This window comes from Aspergillus tanneri (assembly GCF_003426965.1).
Source record: "Aspergillus tanneri strain NIH1004 chromosome Unknown AapTan_7_pilon_pilon_pilon, whole genome shotgun sequence".
In the NCBI taxonomy this organism is placed as follows: Eukaryota; Fungi; Ascomycota; class Eurotiomycetes; order Eurotiales; family Aspergillaceae; genus Aspergillus; species Aspergillus tanneri.
In genome coordinates this window covers 3,993,583-4,012,334 of record NW_022984634.1, presented here as the reverse complement: position 1 = coordinate 4,012,334, position 18,752 = coordinate 3,993,583, and the positions used below count along the sequence as shown (strand labels likewise).

At 47.2% G+C, this 18,752-nt stretch overlaps 4 protein-coding genes across 4 annotated transcripts; 2 read left to right on the top strand and 2 right to left on the bottom strand.

Annotated features, from left to right (window-relative positions):
- Positions 1-2,543: 2,543 nt before the first annotated feature.
- ssn3 (cyclin-dependent serine/threonine protein kinase SSN3) lies at positions 2,544-4,419 on the bottom strand (the record flags this gene model as incomplete). The annotated part of the gene is made up of 3 exons (XM_033572545.1): positions 2,544-3,615; positions 3,671-3,824; positions 4,296-4,419. 3 exons carry the CDS (start codon positions 4,417-4,419, stop codon positions 2,544-2,546), a joined length of 1,350 nt encoding a protein of 449 aa, XP_033425860.1.
- Positions 4,420-5,322: 903 nt separating this feature from the next.
- ATNIH1004_007931 (putative MFS glucose transporter) lies at positions 5,323-6,860 on the top strand (the record flags this gene model as incomplete). Its single annotated transcript, XM_033572544.1, has 2 exons — positions 5,323-5,421; positions 5,487-6,860. 2 exons carry the CDS (start codon positions 5,323-5,325, stop codon positions 6,858-6,860), a joined length of 1,473 nt encoding a protein of 490 aa, XP_033425859.1.
- A 2,129-nt stretch (positions 6,861-8,989) lies between these two features.
- Positions 8,990-15,523, top strand: ATNIH1004_007930 (putative phosphatidylserine decarboxylase Psd2; the record flags this gene model as incomplete). Its single annotated transcript, XM_033572543.1, has 13 exons — positions 8,990-9,133; positions 9,217-9,261; positions 9,330-9,545; positions 9,602-10,022; positions 10,082-11,584; positions 11,634-12,385; positions 12,462-12,606; positions 12,668-12,678; positions 12,918-13,734; positions 13,843-14,418; positions 14,475-14,642; positions 14,693-14,861; positions 14,917-15,523. The coding sequence occupies 13 exons, from the start codon at positions 8,990-8,992 to the stop codon at positions 15,521-15,523; spliced, it is 5,574 nt and encodes a 1,857-aa protein (XP_033425858.1).
- A 617-nt stretch (positions 15,524-16,140) lies between these two features.
- ATNIH1004_007929 (glutathione S-transferase) lies at positions 16,141-17,111 on the bottom strand (the record flags this gene model as incomplete). Its single annotated transcript, XM_033572542.1, has 4 exons — positions 16,141-16,374; positions 16,448-16,864; positions 16,918-16,994; positions 17,054-17,111. 4 exons carry the CDS (start codon positions 17,109-17,111, stop codon positions 16,141-16,143), a joined length of 786 nt encoding a protein of 261 aa, XP_033425857.1.
- Positions 17,112-18,752: the final 1,641 nt, after the last annotated feature.

The window sequence follows — 18,752 nt, the reverse complement described above, 5'->3', positions numbered from 1 at the left end:
CCAAGTTCTCTCTCCTGAATGAATCAATCCATCAATCCCGTACTAGCTGGCTCTCTACGAAAGAATGTATCAGTAGGTCCAATATATATTAACTTTATTTCTTTAACTTCCCACCTATCGTCATCTTCTAGATCCGGCATAATATTAGTACCCTTTTCTCTTGCGTACCATGGCCCCAACGAGACATAGAACACATTATGCAAGCAATTATACCGGGCAGGTAAACATAGCCGTATGCTTGGGATTATAACATTAAGTACTCGGAGAGGTCAAATGTATGTTGGTACAAGCTTTCTTGGCATTGTTAAGTATAGCCGCAGGTTCTTGGTTGACAACCTTAAGTCACTTCAATTAAACTTCATAGGTTTGCAATGTTTATCATGATATTTCGCTTGTGTTTCTGTAGCTTCCAATTATCTTTAAACTTTCAGCTCTAAGGAGTCTACTCTTTGAAGACATCAATCTAATGAAAATAGGATCTCTTCCCAATCTCCTCGTAACAGCCCATACCAGTCTCATTGCCTATTTTGCCCGGCCAGCCCTACCCCGAGGACCCTTCACTTACCTGGACACTGACCTGTGGGTTGGAAACAATCTGACTGACTGCTCCAGCAGGGATCTCCCTCCAAGCGGATGCGTATGCAGGACCTGTGACGATCACGCTGCACCGCATCGATACAGACGAGGTGGAACAGGTCTCGTGAATGTGGTTAGATGCGCAGTTGGGGCTTCCAGTGAGGACACAGTCCGTGTTGACTTGTTTGGTCGGCCTCGCGGAGGGAAATGAAGGTGGATATGTTTTCTCTGGAGGATGGCGTCCGACGTGCGAGGCAGATTGCTCTTTGGTTGGACTCTGCTCCGGCTTCTGTGTTTTAGGCGGGATAGGCTTTCTTATCCAGTGAAATGAGTATGAAATGATAGATAAACTTAGCTGTATATTAGAGATTAATATCAAAACACATTTTAAAAGGATTATGCAGACTATTGTACGCACATACATCTACTAATGAAGAGCGCATAATAGGATCGGCATATATAGAGATCACTCAAGTCTAGATATACATACTGAATATACGAAACCAATCCCAGCCTCTAGCATTTCATATAATGTCTTCACTGGTAGATCGCAGCGTCAGGAAGAAGGTTGCAGCAAAAGCATGGTCTCTTATGCTCCTGGGCAGGAGTTTCCGTGTCTTCGCTTTTCAAAGACGTGTTCCACCTATATATAAAGGGTCTTGAAGGAGGGTTTTTTACTAGCATAAATGCATATCTACCACATTGTTCTAACTGGGATTGTGCCGTCAGTTTTTTGGGCTATTAGCTTAGCAAATTGAGCCATAATATGATGGCTAAACCATATCATTACAAATCCCCGAATTATCTATCAGCCATCTCTCCCAACTGTCGAGACTTTCCTGTAAACTACCAACATCGAGTATACCATCCTCACATACAAGCGCATATCCCATTCTCCATTGCCTCGCCAGTATTCCTTCAATCTTTGACATATTTCCTGTAATTTTTGAACCCTTCTTGTACATCTAGGGTCTCTTCTCCGGAAGTACCGTCCTTGGTACGGTATCGGAAGTCTAGTAAATAGCTAAGTAAAGGCCAATAAGGGGAATAACCAGTAGTGGAATTAATAGCATTATTGCAAGTAAATTGGGCGTTTGTAAGGAGATTTGGCCAAGTAATTAGTTGTTAATGGATAAAACAACGAAGATAGTATTTAAGAATTTGATTAATCCATTCCGTTTGGCCGTCGGCTACAAATACAACCAAAATAACAAAGTTCTGACCAGAATTTACAGGCAAATATTGGACCTCAGTTTGAAGGTCAGATAGATCATATTGCAATTTAACATGTTTATGGAAGAGTTCGGCCAATTCTGCTGCATTAATAATGCAGGGAACAGGATAAAATAGTGGCCATTTCGCAAAAAGGTTAACAATAACCAGAATAGAGTTAATAACCTTGCCTTAATATAAAACTTGGGGCAAACTTGTGACGAAGTCTACAGACAATTCAGCAAAGAAAGGGCCAAGATAAAATTAGCGGGATTCCAGCTTCCTAAATAGCCGATGGCTTAGGAACCATAGTGCCTTGACAAAGGGGGCTTCTTTTATATATATATATATATATATATATCTACTTCCGTCCAATAAGCTCCTCAGTACCACATCTCCCAAAGTGGCCAGCTAAAGGGTTCATTATGGTATAGGCTTATAATCTGATAACAGAGACTTTCCCGTGATGGGATATAAAGATGTCCTATATAAAGGACAAATCCTTTTGGGTTCATTTCTCAATTAAAACCAGTAAGACCTTGCTTGACTTCAGCGCTGGGTCTTAGGGTTTAGTTTGACAAGCCCATTAAAGTTAAAATAAGACCCGAAAATATATGCACTGAAAATTCGTAACAAAATTCTAGACTCAACAATATTCATAACGCCATCAATGCAAACCCGCTTTTATCAACTCCTATACATCTATATTGAACGTGCACATCGACGGAAATAATGTGTCTAACGATGAGCGTCGGCTACTCTTTAAGCCGTTTCGCAGCTCTTCCCATTAGACTATCATCGGGTAATCCGCTCCGCTTCGTGCCTGGCAAACTTCCGGTCCGAATATCGTTGTCATCTTGAGTAACCCGGCGGTGCGGATACTTTCCCTCAAACCCTTCAAAACAGTTGGCGGGGATGGGTCCACCGTTTTTAAAGTACGGATGTTCAAGGGCCTCCTTGGCAGTGATCCTTTTGGTGGGATCATATTCCAGCAAGCGTGACAGGAGATCAAATCCATCTGAGCCCGGGGTGCCGGCACTGGACGCGGAAGAGTAGCCGCCATTTTTCAAGCAGTTTTGGTACCAGCCTTCCAAGTTCGACGATCTGGGAAAATGGCCTGGAGCTCGGGACATTGCTAATGACTGCAGCTGGGAATATTCGGGCATTGACATTATACCAGGCCAAGTATCTTTTGTGGGCAAGCCCATTATCTCAATTATTTTCATCATCTGGTTCCGTTGGAAGGGGACCGTCTTCTTGCTGTCCATTTTTGCTTCTTCCCCTTTAAAAATAGGGCGAAGGGAGAGCAACTCCGCGAATATGCATCCAACTGCCCACAGGTCAACGGCTGGGGTATAATGCCGACTGCCCATTAGCAGTTCAGGAGCACGGTACCAGATTGTAACGACCACCTTGTCACCGGAGAAAAGGGAATTGAGGGGTTTGTAGAACAGACGAGCAAGCCCGAGGTCTCCGACACGAACGGCCCCCTTCGATGTAACTAAGATATTCGCCGGTTTCAGATCCCGATGCAGTACCCAATTCGTATGGAGATAAAGCAGGCCATTTAGGAGCTGAAACAGAATCGACCTGACCATCGGCGCTGGGATAGCATGTCGTTGGGGTTGGGTGTGATGATGGATAATCTGGAGTAGGTCATGTTCCGTGTACTCGAAGACCATGAAGATGCACTTGTCTTCTAAGATGATCTCTTCTAATTGCACTACATTTGGATGGTCTAGCTCGGAACATAGAGACATCTCCCGGATTGCCGATTGAGAGAGGCCGGTGTACTGGATAATTTCTCCCTCCTTATCCGGTTTGAACCTGGGAGCGGTCAGTTATCCGAAGTCAATGAAATAGTGGCAAGACAAATGCCAACTTTTTAATTGCGAATTCGCCCTTTTGGCCATTTTTCCCAATAGCCTTATAGACGCGACCGTAGGTACCACTACTGATAAACCCAACGATGTGATACTTGTCACGCACACGGACTTTACTGGTATACCCAGCCGTCCCTGACGATTTTCTTGTGTCTATGTTCTCTTAACATTAGAGATATTGTTAGCATCTGGACCAAGTGGCTGTTTATCCAAATACGCTTTCAGGAAAAATCAAATAAAGAAATAAAGAAATAAAAGGGAGAGGCGAGGTAGAGCAACAGGAAACTATTTTGGCCAATAACCAACCGCCAGCGTAGAGGGAAAACCATTACCACGTGGATAAAACCCGCCAAGAGTGTTAAATAACGGGAAATTCCTTCCAAACATGATGAAAGAAATACAGACAGGAAGAACCTGATAGCCACCGTTGTCGTGCTTTTTTAAATTGAAATAGCCCTTATCCACCAGAGCACATAGTGACAGGTGTGGTGGGGAAGCAAATAAAGGAGAATGTATTTGAATTTGGAGATGGAGAATGAAATAAATAGTGGGCAAAGAAAGACACAAGGCGAGTTAACAGAGAAGACAGAGGGGGGAATGAATAATAATATTAACCGGTATTACCATCGGCTGCAGTCTGTAGACTCTTTTTCAGAGACAGACTCTGGCTGACGGTGGCCGCTGCGGGCCTGGACGATGCAGTGGCAGGTAACGGACCGGACGAGGAGGGCGGGTTTGTCAGACTCATGGAGGGCGGCGACGGAGGCGAAGAGTGGAGGTGGGCTACTAGTTCATCTAAATGTATCAACGGAGACAGACAGCAATCAGGCCCATGGAGCCAGTGGTAGTGTGCAGTGCATACAGAAACTGGTCTCCACTAGCACAACAAGCCTGCAAGAAGAGCAATAATAATACTAAAGACAATGATATTGATGATGGTTGGTCGAGGAGGCAGATGATAATGGGCATGCGATGAAGCGGATTGCTGCACTGCATGCCCATGTAAGCGGTTAGTCAGCAGGTCTGCAAATTGCATTGTTAGCAGTAATGATCAACAAGAAAACACAACGGCTTTTAGCCAAAGGTTGTTGGGGCCATCGAGGGAGTCCGGGGCATAAATTGATTAGGGAAGTGATAAGAAGTTGATGACAAGCAATTACCTAGTGTTGATTCATCGGTAGACTACTAGACTGATAGCTGACGGTAACATATTTACATGCATACAGCCTGGATATGTTCACCATGTAACCACGCATGGTTGTCCACAATATAACCTTCAACTAGTCATATAAAATAGTAAAAGCTGCAGAATTTTCTCCCTTGTCCGACATATTTATATAGGTATGTAAGAAGGTGATACGGCGACCCCCCTTCGACATATATTTTAATACAGGAGCAGCAGTCAGTTGAACCTGTTTGTGCCTAAGGCATACATATGGACCTTGGGCCCTTATCGACGGAGTTTCCTTTACCCGACTAGTCCTGACTCCCCACCCAAAACGTCATCTTATGATCTTAACATAGGGTGACGCTGCTTGAAGATGGAGCTCAGTCTGTCTTCTTGTCTACAATTATTGATGTCTCACTGCTTTCAAATATTCATCATTGTCAGTCTCGAAATCTGAAACAGCGAGTCCCATATTGATACATTATGGCCTCTGGTGATTCGACCCAATCTAGGGTCACACCGTACTTGATCTACCTGGTGCTCATCACCACGTTAGGCCCCCTCCAATTTGGCTATCATTTGGTATGACAACCTGAAATGCATCAATTGCATTAAATTCAGTAGTCACTGACAATGTATCGTGGCAGGCCGAGCTCAATGCCCCTCAAGCCGTCCTTACTTGCGAAAGAAAGAGCATTCATTCCTCCGCGGAGTCGTTATCGCACAGCTTACCACGATGCATCCCCATGAATCCTTCCCAGTTTGGGCTAGTCTCATCTATCTATACCCTGGGTGGATTTCTGGGTGCCCTGCTGGCAGGGCCTGTTTCGACCAAACACGGTCGTCTATTTGCCCTACGAGCGACGACGATTTTCTTCATCCTCGGCCCTATAGCGGAAACGTTGGCATCTAGTATATCTATGCTGGGCTTTGGTAGATTCCTATCCGGTGTGGGATCGGGTGCAGCTATCGTCGTGGGACCAATTTACGTGTCAGAGATTGCTCCCCCAAGTGCTCGAGGATTTTTCGGCGCCTTCACCCAGATCATGACCAATGTTGGTATTCTCTTGACTCAGTTAATTGGCTATTTCCTAAGCGAGGGAAGCATGTGGAGGATAATACTGGCAATTGCAGGCACCATCGGGATGCTGCAGCTCCTAGGGCTGTTCATGGTCCCAGAGAGTCCCACTTGGCTTGCAGAGCACCAAAAGACGGACATGGCTAGACAGGTTTTGCAGCGAATACGCGGAAAGAACACTGATATTGAAGAAGAGATTGAAGGATGGAGAACCTTCATGGACGCATCTGGCTTAGGAGAGGAGCAATCACTACTCACTTCCCCCTCCGCCAATATACCACCGAAGCAACCACCTGTCACAATCGTGCGGGCTGCTTTGGACCCTAAATACCGTCCAGCCATTATTGCTGTCGTTGGAGTGATGGTATCTCAGCAACTTACTGGTATCAACAGTATCATCATGTATAGTGTGTCACTGTTGCAGACTATCCTACCCACCACCGCAGCTTTGTTGACGGTAAGTGTCTCGGCAATCAACCTCATCATAACCCTCGTTTGTTCCCCCTTGCCCGATAGAATCGGTCGACGATCCTGCCTTCTTCTCAGCATCAGTGGGATGGGGGTTAACTCTATGCTGTTAGCCTTGGGCATCTACTTCAATCAAAAGGTCTTGTCCGTGATAGCAGTCCTGCTATTTGTTTCTAGCTTCGCCATTGGCCTTGGCCCGGTCCCATTCATCCTTGCCTCCGAACTAGTCGGCCCAGAGGCAGTCGGAGCTGCACAGAGCTGGGCGCTGGCGGCTAATTGGACTGCGACATTCGTCGTTGCCCAATTCTTCCCGATATTAAACGACATCTTGGGGGGTCGTGGCAAGATCTATTGGGTTTTCGCAGGTATGGCCGCAATCCTTGGGGGATTCATCTACGGGTGGGTACCGGAGACGCGAGGGAAAGCCAATGTAAACGAAGTCTGGGGTAGGGAGGATCAGCGCCGAAGGGACTAAGCTGGGTCAGGCCTGGTTTAGAGGCAGACACAAAGGGAGGGAGGGCCAGGAGCCATTTCTCAACGAATTCTGCGCGCTCATGCACACGTGCGGGGAGGGTATTGTGGTCCTAGGTAAATAAATTATTGTGTCCTCATCCCGATGCCAGGCGGACCGAGGGCTCGGGGTTCACCGCACACAATTATGTCGTAATGTTAAAAACAGACTAGAAGGTCAGGCTTAGCTAGATGATACCTCTGTACGGACCTCTCATTCAGATGCGGGGCGCTGAAGTCAAGTGATGCATGGAAACTACGATCCCTACGGATACGTAGACGGAGTAGGATCCTTTCAGAGCCAGTAGGACGAAACACGTTGCGTCAGATGGACTGGGTCCATATGTCACTAAGGCCCACCCAAATGCCGGAGAGGGGAAAACCGTTTAAATTGAGGGGAATAAAGACCGAGGCTGATAGTATAAAGGTATGAACCATGGATGTTGCAGATATGTCCTCAGACAATAGTGGGGTTGGGTGTCACACAACCGACAGAAATAGGAGCGCAAAAGGCGGGGATGAAAAATAAATATTAGATAGAGTCATAGCATACCAATCATAGTATACCATGATGCACTATTCCCAACATCATCAAGCACAATGCATCATCGATCGAGTCGGTGCGGGGCCAAAAAAATAGACATCATCTCAGCCACCGTCCAAGGCGCAGATCGAATCCCCGAACTTGCATACATCTAAAGTGTTGGGATAGCCTAACGACCCTGGTGGTGGTAATCAGTGCATTGATTGCGCCGATAGACGAAAGAAGACCGGAGGAGGCTGAGATGTCCATCGATAAGCGTTGATATCTCGTTTCTTGGCTCGTCGCCAGTACTGCGGTCCAGTCTGGGATTAATTTAGTGGGGGTGACTATTCTGGAGTCATCCAGTTCTGGCTAATGCTATCCTGCAGGACGGAGTTTGTATGTGCAGTGCAGCGTAGTGAAGTACTACCATAAAGCGATCCATAGAGCAATCGAGGCTTGAAAACAGAACCCTCTCCACTGCATTATCCCCGCAGATTCCGGAGGAATGCGGGATTATTTCTTGGGTGCTTATATAGGGCGAGGCACAACATCGTACTAGACAGCGGAGAAAAACTCCCTTAGAAAGAAAATTTATGGCAAAATGATGGTAAATGATCAAATACCCCATGAAATAACTATATTATCTATCCATAGAAACATGGCTATACAGAGAGTCAGAGACTGTGGTACAAATGGCGTAGGCAGCTGCTTTTCCTCTCCATAGTAGTGGAGACGCGGTGGATCAAATGCAAGACCACCGTTCCGTCAATTTCTGGCCTGACATTGTGTTGGGGAAAGGCCAATGTCGCCAAGGCCGTAGCCGAAGGTTCCGTTGTCTTTATTATGATAGTGATAATAATAACGACGATGACAGGTGACGGGTAATTAGAGTAGGTAGTAGTACTCCGTACAGGATAGATGCCTTTCGGATTTGCAGCCCGCAATGGGGGAAAAACAAAAAAAAAAAAAAAAAAAAAGGCTCGGCAGTACTCCGTAGTTCTGTAGCTCCTGATGGAAAGGCAGCAAGTTCCAATCCCAAAAAAGTCAATAGTTAGTTATTGCGGTTGCGACCGCTGTTCAGCCTAGAGCTCGTAACTATCCAGTAGTCTATCCTCCGCCCCCATCCTGAGAGCTTGTTGTTCTCTTTCTTCTTTCGACCGCCTCCCTATTTCTCTATCTTCCCTGAACACGTACCATTTGTCGTTCCCTCCCTATTTCTTTTTTTGGATATTTCCTCCCTCCCCTTCTATCCTAATTGCGGCCACTGTGTTCCTGTGTGGTCTTTTGGCCCCCAGTTGTCGTGGTTCCGTTTTATCGGTTTCGACTGACCCGGGCAGATCGTAGATTAACTCGACACTCGAGTCCGGCAGCTTTACCACGATCTCTCTTCGTCGCCGGAGCGCTATTCAACAACGCGGCCTTCCATTCGACCCCCAATCTTGCCCAATTAACACCCCAGTATTTTGTACGATCGACTGCTTACACCTAACGAATCTACGGGGTTGACGCGACTTGTTCCGTCTCCTGCCTCGTTGAATCCCTCATCCCCGCACTTCCGAACGGCCGTCATGGTGCGGTTGCCAATCCCACAGCGCCTTACTTCGCACCTGAGTACCAGGAGCAATGCCTCGACTCCCGGCCAAAGTCGAAGCACGAGCCCCATGAGGTTGCCCGAGTCCAAGCCTCTGGTCCTTAAAGTCTCCGTATTACGGGTTGGTGATAACGCGTCTCAGCAAAAGACCATTCCTCAGGTTTGCCGTTCCTTCCGCTGACCACATTGTTTAATTTGAAATAGGGAAGAAATCTGGCCCCTAAGGATCGGAATGGTAGGAGCGATCCGGTAAGTGATACCTGAAGCGTGGATTATTTATCTTGCAACCATGATTGACCAGTTACTTATCGGTTTAGTATTTGATCGTCACACTCGGAGATGCGCGGCAATCGACGCCCATGATACCGAAGACATTAAATCCGGAATGGAACGTCACTTTCGAGATGCCCGTTGTCGGAGTGCCGTTGTTGGAATGTATCTGTTGGGACCATGATAGATTTGGCAAGGATTATATGGGCGAATTTGATATTCCTCTCGAAGAAATATTTTCTCCGGGCGAAGTGTATCAACAGGTGGGTGTAGTGTCTATTGGAATGTTTGGACCCTAATTGCTAACGTTGGGTTGAAGCCACAATGGTATACTCTCACATCGAAACGGAAGACGATTAAGAAGAAGGATAGCACCGTATCTGGAGAGATCCTTCTTCAATTTTCGCTCATCGATACGTCGAATCCAACCGCTTCTCCGACCGACACCTACAACAAATACAAGAATTTAGTTTGTGCCGGGGAGGAAGAGGATGACTTTCCACAAATCCCGCCTCTCGGTTTGGATGGTGTCGACAGAGATGAGGAAACATCAGACGAGACCGACGACCCCTCCAAACCAGAGGTGGTCGAAAAACGGAGAAGAAGGCTGCGATTGGCACGACTGAAACGCAAGTCAATAGCAGCCAGAGCATACCAATTCTCCGGTGCCGGCAACGGTGTGCAGGGGATCGTTTTTATGGAGATTGTCAAAGTAACTGATCTTCCGCCGGAACGCAATGGTATGGCTTCTTTAATTGCCGCTTCAACCTGTCTACATGTGGGCTGACTAGCATAATAGTAACTCGTACCTCCTTCGACATGGACCCGTTTGTAGTGACCTCGCTCGGAAGAAAGACTCTTCGGACTCCGGTTATTCGCCACAATCTAAACCCGGTTTACAACGAGAAGATGGTTTTTCAAGTCATGAAACACGAACAATCTTATACAATAGGTTTTACGGTGATGGACAGAGACAAATTCTCTGGGAATGACTTCGTCGCCTCCGCAGGTTTCCCACTCCAGACACTGGTCCAGGCTGCTCCCGACGCAGATCCAGAAACTGGCCTGTATAAGTTCTTGGACTCTACCCTCGATCCGACAGGATCTGAGCACTCAGGGTCCGACAATACTGCGGGGATCAAAATCGACATCAGCCCGTCTCCGTCCCATAACAGTCTATCGAATATGTCAAACAAAGTAAGATCTCGGAGTAGCACTGCCTCCATATCAGCCCAGTCGGTCCAGTCGGCCCATTCAGGCCAAGAACTATCAACGTCGTCGCCTCCGGCAATAGTCACCGAGGAAGGTTCAAGTGACAGCATATCAAATGCTCCTACGATGACAAATAATGGGAATTATGTTGCTTCCTCACTTGATTCAGATGGGCTTCAAGCATACCGTATTCCGCTGACCTTGAAAAATAAGGAGCGGTGGGAGGATAAGCATTCTCCATTACTTGTTGTCAAAGCAAAGTATATGCCATACCGTGCACTTCGACAGCAGTTCTGGAGACTTATGCTCAGACAATACGACGCTGATGATAGCGGTCGTATTGATAAAGTCGAACTTACGACGATGCTTGACACTTTAGGCTCGACGCTAAAGGAGTCCACGATTGACAGTTTCTTCGAGAGATTCAGTGTGGAAAATGAACCATGCGAGACCATGGATTTGACCTTTGATCAAGCGGTCATCTGTCTCGAAGATACCCTTCAGGCTTTACAGATAGCGAATCGTGCGGGACCTAAGAATCATGCCCTGACTTCCTCAGCTATTAGTCAAGAAAGTGAAGACCCGTCTAGTTGCGACGAGGATATTGAGACCAGCGCTGCTATACCACCTACCACTGCCCCTCAGGCGTTGGCTGTACCAATATTGGCAAGTGACCAACTTGCTATGGACGAAGAGCTTGAGCCGGATGATTTAGGTGATGAAAGGGGCGAGGAGCATGTGATTGAAATCCGAGAATGTCCTCTGTGTCATCAGCCGCGACTCTCAAAGCGTTCCGACGCTGATATCATCACACACATTGCTACATGTGCGAGTCGGGATTGGCGGCAAGTTGACAACCTCGTGATGGGTGGCTTTGTGACCTCGAGTCAAGCACAACGCAAGTGGTACACAAAAGTCATTACAAAAATTTCCTATGGGGGCTACAAGCTGGGTGCCAACTCTGCCAACATTCTTGTTCAAGATCGAATTACAGGGCAAATAAACGAGGAGCGCATGAGTGTTTACGTTCGACTAGGTATTCGACTATTGTATAGGGGGCTGAAGAGCCGAGAAATGGAGAAAAAGAGAAGTAAGCACTCAGATATTGAAAAATTCACAAAGCTGACAATTCATGACAGTTCGCAAGATTTTGAAGTCAATGAGTGTCAAGCAAGGCAAAAAGTACGACGACCCGGCTTCGGCAAGCCAAATCCAGGATTTCATCAATTTCCATCAGCTCGACTTGTCAGAGGTCCTGCTTCCCCTGGACAAATTCAAGAATTTCAATGAGTTCTTTTACCGCCAACTCAAACCTGGTGCCAGGCCCTGCTCGGCTCCCAATGAGCCTAGGATTGTTGTGTCTCCAGCTGATTGCCGATCGGTTGTCTTCGACCGCATGAATGAGGCCACCGGCATCTGGGTGAAAGGCCGGGAATTCTCCATCGATCGACTCCTTGGGGATGCGTATCCGGAAGATGTCCAACGGTACAGGAATGGAGCCCTGGGAATATTCCGCCTTGCACCTCAGGACTACCATCGCTTTCACATTCCTGTAGATGGTGTTTTGGGCACACCGAAAACCATCGGAGGTGAATACTACACAGTAAACCCTATGGCAATCCGCTCCGCGCTGGATGTGTATGGTGAAAATGTGAGAGTCCTTGTACCGATCGATTCTGTTGCGCACGGTCGTGTTATGGTGGTCTGTGTTGGAGCAATGATGGTAGGCAGCACTGTGATAACCCGGCAGGGTGGGGAGAAGGTTTCTCGAGGGGACGAGCTTGGGTACTTCAAATTTGGCGGGAGCACTCTTCTGCTCCTGTTTGAGGAAGGAACAATTAAATTCGACTCCGACTTAGTGGGTAACTCGAAGGGGCCTCTGGAAACTTTGGTAAGATCTCCCGTTATCCCCCTTGCTGATCAGGACGCATTAGATTTACTGACATGTGCCTCATCTGCCTCTTTAGATCCGTGTGGGTATGTCTGTGGGTCACAGCCCGGACATCCCTCAGTTCGAGCCCGATATGCCGAAGAAACCAGAGAGTCTCACTTCAGAAGATATCCAAGCCGCCAGGCGCCGAATCGAAGGCAGTCTAGCCCCACTGGCCGATGGTGATGGGCTGTAGTAAACATAATTCCGTTGCGTATTGGACGAGTCTGATGTCATTTGCAGGGCGTTTTCGGGTTTGTTTGAAGAAGCCAGATGCCATTCATATCTAGCGATTTAGTAGTGTTATACTTGTTGTGATGAAGCTGGATCATGATCGCCAGCGAGTGGGGTGTATGCATTTTTAGATAGTTTTGAACATAGTTAGGCAACCCAGGGCCGTATTTAATTTTGACATATAGTACGCTGACACCTTATTTTGAGACTGATGAATGGGATGGAAAAAAGATCGCAGCATTGAACCCGGACTGAGTAGAACTCCCAAAGGAGCTTAGCGCCACATCCCACGCGCCACTACCAAAACAACCGCGTGCTGCGGCGACTTGCAAGAGCAAACCCCCGTCAACCCGACGCCGGTCTTTACGCCCTGCTGCGCAAGGAGCGCTTTTCAATCCCGCAAACGGTCTATGAATCAGATTTGATTGTATCCAGTGGTCGCTGCCAATTGCGTCTGGTTGTTGAAAGCGCGCCACGGACGCTTCGACACGTCGCAAGCCCCCCCCCATTCTTCGTCACTGGGTTGGCCGACCGACCTAGTAGTCAACTGCGACCGCGCGAAATTCGTGCACCTACGACAAATAGCTCAGAGAGGATTTCAACAGCACAGAATAGTCGATTGGTTGAGTCTTTTTTGGTTGTCTTGTGTTTTGGGGAGGTGAAATTCGTCAAGGGGTATTTGAAAAAGCGGGCGGCAGGCAGCTCTCAATTGCTCGAACAGAGGGGCCATTCATCGCAGTACCACGACTGTTGCTTGGAGACATCGAAGGAAAAGAGTGCGAAAAGGCTCTTTCCAACATTTCGACAGCTCTTTGAGCTTCTGTTGTTGCTTTTACCCACCACACCTCCGCTTTCTCTCGGCCCTGACATGATCGTGACGGTTTTGGCTACCACTACCACGAAGACAGAGCGTCGCCAACCTCTTAGACAAATCGATATGGTAACATCGCAGGCGCAGGCGCGATTTGTATCGTCCTCGTCTGGAAAACACGACCGGATAGGGACAAGAGCCAGTACGCGACTAAGCTTGACCAGCCAAGAGAAGGAGGAAAATGCGAGCCGCACCAAAAGAAAAAGTGAGTCATCTTGATTGCATATACTACGTCGATTCAGGAGCGCCTAGGCTTGCGCTGCATGGCGCAATGGAGTTAGTGGCTAATATACTATGTCGGTTGCTACTGCAGGCTCGTTTGATGAAGATGTAGACGATTTTCAGTTTACTCGCATTAAGCCAAAGAAAGCAAAGCCCACTGTCGATGCCATTCCCGAGGTCCCTCAACCACTCCCGGAGAAATCTGCCCCCCAACAGTCGCCGAAGAGAGGTCGACCGCCGAAAAAACGTCAGGAACCCAAACCGGATAGTTCGGGGGAAGTGCAAAATACAATAGAAAGCAAGCCTAAACGACAAACGCGGGGGGCGGCAAAAGCCGCGTTGGTTGAGCCAGAAACACAACCGGCGAGTGCTACGCGCTCAACGCGCAAGGGGGATCACGTCGAGCCCGTGCCGAAGGAGAAAAAACGGAGGAAAGGCAGACCGAGCAAATCCAATGATGAACCCCAACAGCAGAATGGCTTTGTATCTCCGGAACCACCGAAAGCAGGGACGGCGACAATTGCACTACCCATAGCCGATACGCCGGTCATGCAACGGAATAAAGAGATGAGGGGGCAAACGAAATCAGGGAAAGGGAATAGACGGAGTAGTCTAGGGATGAGGGGACGACGAGCCAGCTCGCTGATTGACTCTGGGGCATCTAACGGTGGGAGAAAACGCTTGGCAGTATATGCGACCAGAAATGCTAACAACTCTCTGTAGCCTTACCTCATAAGGAGGTTGATACAGCGGATTTCTATAAGCATATCGCTAGCGACGGCTTACCAGAACCGCGGAGGATGAGGCAACTGTTGACGTGGTGTGCTACTCGCGCGTTGGGTGAGAAGCCTTCGGGATCAAGTACCGAGGATGCGAGTGAACGTCTAGCGGGTATGTCAGCATGACCTAAAGTTTGCAATTATAAGGCTGACGCATTATAGCGCGCGTGATCCAAGAAGAACTACTTAAAGACTTTTCCACTAATTCGGAACTATCTAACTGGTTTGCTCGGGAAGAGGTCGACTCTCCATCGGTCGTAGTGAAGAAGCCGAATCCAAAGAACGTGCAGAATACAGAGAAGATTAAGGAATTAGAGGAACAAATACAGAAGTAAGGGCTGTTGCAGATCCGATATTGTGAGGCTACATTTCTAACAGTCAGGCAGGCTACAAAAACAGAAACAGGCTCTTAATGCACTTCTTCGCCCGCCGCCTAGTCCATCAATCAAACCAGCATCAAAGCAGCTAGACACTGCACAAAACGGCCAGTCCGGGCCTCCGCCGTCACAGGCCGAGTCGAACACTAACAAACGTGCGCGGTCACCAGAGCCCGATCCAATTGATCTGTCATTACTGGAGCCGTCCCAGCAACAACTTTATGCATTAATAGACCCCAACGCTGCGACGCGCCATCCAGATACGGAGTTGCAGAAAGCGCAGTCGTCCTGGGAACCTAACTCTCTATCCACCGTTACACCTTCAACTATCTCTACACGCCTTTCCCGTATAGCCGCAGGTCTAGTGCCAACATTGGATTCATTTGCAGCCGGGGTCCACGATATTGAGCTTTATCGGGCTATGTCCGACAGCGTATCATCACGAGTATTGCGCATCTGTGCGGAGAGACTGGACGAGCGCGATGCAAGGAATTCATTGCGACGACTGGCAATTGAGGAAGAGGAGGGAGACCACCAAAATATTAGTATACGGCAGCGGCCTCGGGAAGATTTGGGTATGATCCTAGGGGCACTAAGTCGCGTTGAGAGACGGTGACCGGTGATATGGCTTATATGTTGAGCAAGGACACGTACATACCTTGTTCACTGGTCATGTAGTTTTGAATGTTTTCTTTTTCTGCCGGGCTATTTCACCAGACGGCCTGGGCTACTTTGTTCGTTCGGCAGCATGCAAGCAATGGAGTTGGGGTGTTCTGGATGGACGTTTGGGTCGATGCCATAGTATGAAGGCTTTGCAATAGCTAGGATGGATTCCAATATCATGCAGCGCAGCTGGCTCTTGGTAGCGCTCTTTCTCCCTCTATCTATATTCGCTCCTTCGACTCCGCATCTCTTTTTTAAAGACTTCATGACGGTATCAAACTCCATGCTACTATAGATGCTTCAAAGGCGTGACCAGGAAACGAAATACATTGCCAAACCTCTGTAAATCGTCCTGATTCTCTTTCTGCTTCGTGGAGTTAGATTTCAAGTTAACATACATAGAGGTACTACGAGCGTACCCTTTCGCGGCCTATGGCGACGACTAAAGTCTGAGATGGCTATCGATCGTCTACTACAATCGTACATACGGAATAAAAAGCAACAGTAAGTAGACTCCTAACTACCACTTAATGTACCATGTAATTCTCGAGAGCCATACATGCATGAATCTTAAGTCCTCCCTGGAACGCTAAATTTCCAACTCTCCGGAAACGTTCCATACTGGATATCATCCATTCCATGGAAGATATCATCATAATGCGGGAGACGGCTCTCGGGCAACTCCGCTTGCCGGTAGTAGTTATGCGCCAGTCGTTTCATGATGGGGTCATTCCACATGGTTTCCATCCACGCCAGAGCTTCGGGAGTGGCTGTGTCAAGAGGGAGGTTGTAGGTGCGGAAACGCTGTTCTACATTTAGTAACCATTTCCATATGTATATAAGAAGCCACATAGAAAGAAAATCATGGGGATCATACCCAAAGAACAGGCCAAAAGAAAGCGTCCGCAATACTAAACCCGCCAAACAAAAACCCATCATCCTTCTCGCCTAACTCTTCCAAGCGAGACTTCGTGGCCCTCCTCGCTTTATCCCAGATCACCAGGAGACGCTCGACTTCTTTTCTTGCCGGCTCGGAAACAGGAATATTCCCTGTATACTTCGCCAAAAAATTTGTGCCGAAGTGATTCCTCAGCGTCAAAAAGCCAGAGTGCATCTCTGCTGCAGCGCTGCGCGCCAATGCTCTGAGTAGTCGGTCCCGTGGCCAGAGATTGAGATCTGGGTGGGACTCGGCGAGGAATTCACAGATAGCGAGAGAGTCATTGAGCTGAATGTTTTGGTCCAGGGAGCGACATTGCAGAAGCGGGACGAGACCTGCGTGGGAGACTTGTTTGACCTGGTTTGTTGTCTTAGTGGAATCGAGAACGGGATGGGCAGAAGGTATTGTACTTCTGAAAAAAGTATGATTTGGGCTGTATATGGGATGTTGAAGTATTCCAGGACTGTTTCAACACGGCTTGTCCAGCCTAGGGGATATCAGGATTAGGTGAAGACTGAGATATGCAATGGGGATTGGGTACTGTACTGGAGTATCGGGTGTGGGTTCCGATGAGGTGGTAGTCTGGCTGTGTTTGCTCTGCCATTGCGAAATCGGTTTTACGGAGTATTCAGTTTGTATTGAAGTCTCAGGGTTAAATTATATAACGGATAGAATAAATGTTCATCAGATTCAGTGAGAGTTATTTTATACACTGAGTAAAGGCTGTTCCAAGGGTGGTGGGGTAGTGACTCATTTCTCGTATTCCACAACACCAAGACATTTATTATCAAGGTATGCACGACTATCTTGCAAAGCTCTATCAGGCAAAAATACGATCAGTGATGCCAGTGAAATGGCGAATCTGGTGAAATCTTTCCAAGCTCTGGTAGAGTATCTATCTCTTGCATCGTCCCAATTTCTATGCAACTATTGCGCAAGCGCACCAGAAGCAAATAATCGCTGTCGTTCACCTTTGGAGAGTCATTGTTATTCAACTGATGGTATTTGCTCGACAGACATTGTATTAGAATTGTCCACCACCAATTGAGTGGTACAGTGAATAGTCGCCATTTAGCTTTGTCCAGTACTTTGAAAATCTGTCCTTACTCTCGGGCCCACCATATCGACGAAGCAGTGGCGGTAGAATATGTCAAGAAGTGAGCAACGAAAGGGTAGAATTCGAGTTATTTTTCCGGAGTATATCTGTCGGAGTGTTTCAGATTGTCAAGACGAAGTAATGTTCCCCGATCTATCCCATAGACATTGGCAGTGTCCTGGGAAAGAATCCTTGTATCTGAATCCTGTGCATGTTGGAGGCAGAAAGCATTTTGTGTATCTATCGTACTTGTTCCTGGGCTCTGGAGTGATTAATGGTAGGATGTATTATAAAAGTCTCGTTTTATATGTAGTTAGCTCAGTAGAATAAGATTGATCGATAAGCTAGTCTGATTAGGTAGATTATATGTCTTGTGGCTCCTCTACTTTACCATTGTAATTATTATCGTATCCCAGTTGCACAGTATCTTTCCATTAATAGGGGTTTAAATATGCTACTTCGTTTATAATGCCCACAGCGCTTTCTTGTATCTCTTATAATAGAAAACGCTTTTGCCCACGGGTAGGGACAGGGAAGTATAAGTATAGAGGTTCGAGATACGAAGACAATAACTGAAATAAGACACAGAATTTCATTAAAATAATATCTAATAAGTTTTGTACATGATAGAATATATAACTTTAAAGGAAGAAAAAGTATGCTTCATATAATCCTTTGCCTGATTAACTTGCATATATATTTGTATATATCTGGGTAATTTAAGATGCGAAACAAGAGCAGGTCAGTAGCTCAAACAGTCACACATCTGGGGCTAGGACAGCTACATTGCCCTAGAAATCCGGTACCTACAGGTACAATAAGAGATAGAACAGGGGTTGGGTTGTTCAGCGCACGGTTCATTATTATGCTGTACTCTCCGTAGCTGAGTCGGGGAGATTTCACTTTCATTTCCAAAACTCTCGATCGGTCAAAACCCAACCAACAGGTAGTTAAGAGGCTGGGACAACAGGATTGCCTGGCCTGAGCATCAACAGGGTTTCTTGCCCTCAATTCTCGGTCTTAAATACGATACTTATCAAGCTACAGGAATAGACACGTTGCTAGTAAGTAGGGTCGAACGGAAATGCAGGATCGAGACACGGTGAGCCGAACCTGATCAACAATATCGAGAAACACTGGCCATGTGAT